At 63.2% G+C, this 5,389-nt stretch overlaps 1 protein-coding gene across 3 annotated transcripts; it reads right to left on the reverse strand.

The window, feature by feature from the left end:
* Window positions 1–1,767: 1,767 nt before the first annotated feature.
* Window positions 1,768–4,652, reverse strand: FOXI1 (forkhead box I1). 3 transcript variants are annotated; one of them, XM_045576692.1, is made up of 3 exons: window positions 3,964–4,652; window positions 2,099–2,638; window positions 1,768–2,068 (listed from the first exon to the last, which is right to left on the reverse strand). In XM_045576692.1, the coding sequence occupies exons 1-2, from the start codon at window positions 4,538–4,540 to the stop codon at window positions 2,100–2,102; spliced, it is 1,116 nt and encodes a 371-aa protein (XP_045432648.1). In that variant the 5' UTR covers window positions 4,541–4,652; the 3' UTR covers window positions 1,768–2,068; window position 2,099. The 3 variants fall into 3 exon arrangements, with proteins under 3 accessions (XP_045432648.1, XP_045432647.1, XP_036280393.1); XM_045576691.1 differs by having other exon boundaries at window positions 1,768–2,065; window positions 2,096–2,638; XM_036424500.2 differs by having other exon boundaries at window positions 1,768–2,638; window positions 3,964–4,651.
* Between the last annotated feature and the right edge of the window lie 737 nt (window positions 4,653–5,389).

Genomic DNA, 5,389 nt, shown 5'->3' on the forward strand with positions numbered 1-5,389 from the left:
CCTCCCCAGGAAAGACTCTGAGGCGGTTCCAGGGAGCCCCTCATTTCCTCTTCCCAGGACCCCTGATTTGGTCTCCGGTGGTCTGCCCTGGTCTACTCCTCAGTGCTTGGTGCAGGGGGTGAGAGTTTCGGCCTTGGCATTCCCAAATCTGCGTGTGAATCCTGGCTGTGTCTGTCCCTTCATCAAGTTACAGAACCTCTCTCCAGGCCTCAGTTTTCTCTCCTCTGAAATGGACACAACAGCACTGATTGCATTGGGTGGTTTTGAGGATTAGATGCCATTGGGCAGGTCAAGTTTTACCTAGCCCAGTGCCTGGGACACAGTAAACCCACAGTGAGTGCTGCTGTCACCATCTCCAAGGTCACGGTTATCACCTCCCCTCTGCTCCCCCCAGGGCCTGAGGGGGCAGCGTGCGCGGCCGGTGCCGGCGGCCAGGGGGCCCTGGCTTGAGCCCTCGGTGTGCACATCGGAGGAGGGGACTCCAACTAGAAGACCACCAGTTTCCACGCGTGACTCCCAGTATGCACTGTGCCAGGCACCCTTGCGAATCGCCCCTGCACAACTCGTGTGCTATACGAGGACAAAAGCGCTCCCTCTGCCTGGCCCTGGGCCCAGCGCCTGCCCGCAGCCCTCGGTGACCTGGAGCCACGGTCCTGCCGTCCCCGCCACCAGCGTGAATCACGTCAGAGGCTGCACTGCGGCGCGAGGCCGTGCGAGCCTCAGAAGACCCGGGTAGCAGCAGCCTGGGGACTTCAGGCAATTTGCTCAACCCCCATGACCCTCCTTTTTCCATCTGTCAATGGGCAGGCCCGCCCTTCAGGGGTCGCGAGGAGGGTTCAATGAGCCAAGCGCAGCTATGAGGACCGTGTGAGCTGTCAAGCTTGGGCGAGGCCCAGCCCAGGGTTTGTGTCAGGATGGATGAGCTCCTTCCATGCACCTAGCCTCCCCTGGAAGCGCCCTTCTCCCCCTGGGGGCCTTTGCCCTGTCTGCACACTGTTGTGGGAGGGAGGAGCTGGCCGCAGCCTCTCTCCCCTGCGGTCCTGAGGCCTCAGCTGCAGGCAGTCCTTGGCCCCCAGCAGAGTTGACAGGGACAGGGAAACACACAAGGAACGGATGCACACAGCTTTCTGTTGGTTTGTTTTAATAAAAAAAGAAAGTAAGAAAACAAAAAAACACTTCTCAGGGTGTGCTGTGAGGAAGGATCGCAGGCGTGGAAAGTCCATACAGAAGCGTGTAACGTACATACGGAAGCAAGAGCAGGTCCAGGAGCGGCTCTCGGACCCTGGGCAGGAGGCCTGCTCTCAGACACGCAGGTCTCAGGCCGTGAGAAGGGACGCGGGTCACCGGCCTTGTTCTTCTTGGAAAACTCTGCCGCCCACTCACTGGTCCATGTCGTGCACACAAGGGGCTGGTCTTTGCGAGGGTTTGTGGGTGGGGAGCACTGGGTGGGGGATATGGGGTGCACCGCTCCTGTCCCTGCCCTGCTGGAGGTCTCCGAGTCTGGGCCAAGGGTGCCCCTCTGGGGGGCATAGCCTGGGCTTCCCGTCTCCATGGCAGAGGAAGGAGTACTGCAGGGAACCTGGGGCCATGGCGGGACTTGGACCAGGATGGGTGTGCTGGGGCCGGGGCTAAGTTCTGATGGACGGCCAGAGGCAGGGGATGCGCTTCTCACAATCAGCTTTCACACGGACCTTCCTTTGCTGCTCAGTCAATCCCTCCACCCCTCCCTCCATGGCCCCAAAAGCGGGGTCCACCACGACCTGACCCAGTTTTCTCATCTGTTAAAGGAGGACCTTCATAAGACCCCGCAAGGTAGCTAGATATAGTAAGTGTGGTTAGGCCTCCAGCGCCTAGTAGGGCTCCAGGCACACAGTAAGTGCTCAACAAGGGCCGCCTCGGTGACCGTCCTTCAGGCACCAGCATTTCCAGTGCAAAGCTGTGGGTGTGTGTCCAGGTGTGGGTGACACGGAAGGCTTACACCAGGTTCTGGGAACAGGAGGGATTGCTCTGAGCCTCCTGTGTCTGTCTGGGCAGCTCGGAGGTGCCTGGGCGGCCAGGGGGACCCCGGGCCTGTCCCTGTGGCTCAGGAACCGTGCGGCCTAGACCTCGGTGCCTTCCCGGGGGTAGAGGACGCTGTTTGTGTTGATGCTGTTGTAGAAGTGGGGGCTGAACTGGTTGAGGACAGGGCCTCCGTAGCCCAGGGCGTTGGGGGGCACAGGGTTGGCCCACTCGCCCCCGGCCCCGTGGCCACCGAGGTTGGTGAGCGGGGTGTAGGAGTTGAAGTTCACCAAGTTCTGCCCCATCTTGTCGGCGGGCTCAGGACTCAGTCCCGGCGCAGCCACGGGGCGGCCAGCCCCGCTCACGTAGGATGTCATGGAGGAGAGGAAGCCATTGAGGCAGGGGGTGCCGGGGGGCCCGGGGGACGGCCGCTGCTCGGGGGAGCCGGCGGAGCCCGGGGAGGTGCTCTCCAGCAGGTCCTGGGCGTCTGCGCTCTTGGGGCTGCCGGCCAGGAGCCCGCTCTCCGACTTCTCCCCGGGGCCCGAGGGGGCGTCCGACTTCCTCTTCCTCTTCCGGCGGAAGTTCCCGTTGTCGAACATCTTCTCACAGTTGGGGTCCAGGGTCCAGTAGTTGCCTTTGCCTGTGTGGAAGCAGGGTGGGGGGGGGGGGGGGGGGGGGGAGAGAGGTGAGTAGAGACAGACACGGTGCTTTGTGCTTATTCCTCCCATGTCAACTCTAACCACTGGGACACCCCGGAGAGACAGAGAACAACAGTCAGACTGAGGACGGAGCAATCCCAACCCCTCGCTGCTGGGTGTGCTCACAGACACACAGGCAAGGGCTGTGGAGTCTCAGAAGTTCAAGTTCTGGGGCGGTGGGGAGGGAGGGCTGCTTCCATTGCCGATGAGGAAGAACACTTGGGGGACAATGTAGGGCCCCCCAAAAGTCCCGGGCATGGAGTCCAAAGATGGACTTGAGCGGCCACTTTGCTCCTCACTGACCGAGGGGCTCCGGGCGAGCCTCAGTTTCCCAGTCTGAGAAGTGGGCCCGTGTGCCTGCCCTCAGTCCGCAGGCGGCGTGGGAAGGCAAGTGCAGGGTGTGTGCCTGGGAAGTCCGAGGCCCCAGGTGAGGTCTGGGCTCTGCCTGCCTGTCTGTGTCTGAGCCCCAGGCTACGCCGGCGACTGAGGGACAAACACCGCCCCCTCGCCAGCCTCCAGGAGGGTGAACTGGCCCCCTCCCCTCCTGCCCTCCTGGCTCCTGCAACCAGGCCAGCTCGGACGTTCGTCCTGGACGTGGAGAGCGAGCATTCAGTGCAGCCCGCTCCGCACATCCACCTCCGCGCTGCAGAAACTCGCCATCAGGAGGACAGGCCCGCAGTCCGGTATCGGAGAGGCCGGCGCTCCGGCCACATTCCAGCCCAGCCCTCCAGCCTGCTGCGATTTGCCTTATCTGTGGAATGGCTTCCCACCACCGCCCGGCAGGGCTGGATGAAGGGGGTGATGTAACCGGGGCGGCAGCTGGATGGGGTTCCGGGTGGCGGTTCAACCAGCATCCCGTCTTTTCCCAGCAGCCCCGGGACCCCCTGGGTTTCCACCTCAGTCTCTAACACCTTAGGACTCCCAAGGAGCTGCTGCTGGGGGCCCAGGCCCATCAGCCACCCAGGCACTGCATCCCCAGGCACCACAGCCTGGTGTGCGCCACCCCGTGCCCCGGCCACAAGCCTTTGGAGGAGGCACGGCCACCATCCCTGTTTTTCAGGCGGGGAAACTGAGGCTCGGGGAATCTAACCAGCCGAGGTCATGGACTGGGCAGGGGCCCAGCCAGGATGGAAACCCCAACCTGCCTCCAGGGCCCATGGCTGACTCTCCTCAGCACCCCCAGTTTCTGGGGGGCACGGTCAGCTTTAGAACGTTCTAGAACGGGGTGTTAGGAAGGAGGTGAGCCTCCCCACGGCCTCCCTGTTACCTGGGTCGTCCTCGTCGCGGGGCACCTTCTTGAAGCAGTCGTTGAGCGACAGGTTGTGGCGGATGGAGTTCTGCCAGCCCGCCTTGCTCTTGTTGTAGAAGGGGAAGTGGTCGGCCACGTACTGGTAGATCTGGCTGAGGGTGAGGCGCTTGTCGGGCGCCCCGTGGATGGCCATGGCGATGAGGGCCGAGTAGGAGTAGGGCGGCCGCACCAGCTTCATCAGCTCCTCCTGCGACGGGATGGGCAGCCAGCCCAGCTCGCCGCCCCCGACGCCGGACACGCCGGGCAGCAGCTGCCGCTGCACCCCGTAGGCCTGCGGCAGGAAGGGGCTGGCGTTGGGGCCCGGCAGGTAGGGCTGCGGGGTCACGGCCTGCCCGTTGAGCCAGAGGTAGGGGTTGGGGGTGGCCCCGTACTCGCCGCCCCCCTCGAAGGAGGGGGGCCGCTGCGGGCTGGGCAGGCCCTGCGGGTGGAAGAAGTTCTCGTAGTACAGGTTGACCTCGGGGGGCTCCTGGCCCAGGCTGGGGAACTGGGGGCCGCAGTGGGGGGGCGACGGCACCGGGAGGTCGAAGGAGCTCATGCTGGGGCCGGGCTGCAAGCACCTGCTGCCACCTGCACGGGAGCTGTCCCTGCAGGTGCTCCGCCGCCTGCCAGCTCCCGCTTATACCCCAGGGCTTGGCCGCAGGCCCCACCCAGGGGCGGCCACCCAAGGGGACCCGCCCCCTGGCCAGCCGCCCTGCCCACAGCCACACTGGTCCCGCTAAGGACCTGCCCGGACCTGCATCAACGCTTCCTCTGGCCTCTCTGTCCTTCCCTCGGTCCCCACTGCTCTCCCTTCTCATCCTATTTGCCCCTCTCCCTTTATCTCGCAAGACCGGGAGGCACTGTCAGAAGCCACATTTGGGGCTTGAAGTGAAGACACACTGTGTGGAGGGAGAACCTGGTTCTGGGAATCAGGAGAGCGGAGGGGAAGGGCCGGTTGTATAGGTGACCTCCCATCACACGCACATGCATGCACTCATACATGTAGATGCACACACACGCACACTGCATCTATACACATACATGCATTCTTACACACAGATGCACACGCTCATGCACACATATACACGGACACACACGAGCTCGCACACAAGTGCACACACATGCACTCACACATGCACACACACTCAGGAATGCACACTGCAGCACACAGAGAGCGGCCGTGGACAGGTCTGGGATTACTCTGCAGGAGCAGCTGGGCTCATAACGTGAGGAGAGGAAGAGCCAGAGGAAGAGCGTGTGAGCCGGCCTTAGGGGCAATGAGCATGGACCTGCACTGTCCCAGCTCCTTCCCGGTGGCTGCAGGGACCAGGCAGGCTGGCAGTCCTTATCTGATCAGAGTCCTTTCATGTTTTAGCTTGCAGAGGCCAGAGGGGAAGGGGGAGGG

This window comes from Pipistrellus kuhlii, unplaced genomic scaffold, assembly GCF_014108245.1.
Source record: "Pipistrellus kuhlii isolate mPipKuh1 unplaced genomic scaffold, mPipKuh1.p scaffold_m20_p_8, whole genome shotgun sequence".
Lineage (NCBI taxonomy): Eukaryota > Metazoa > Chordata > Mammalia > Chiroptera > Vespertilionidae > Pipistrellus > Pipistrellus kuhlii.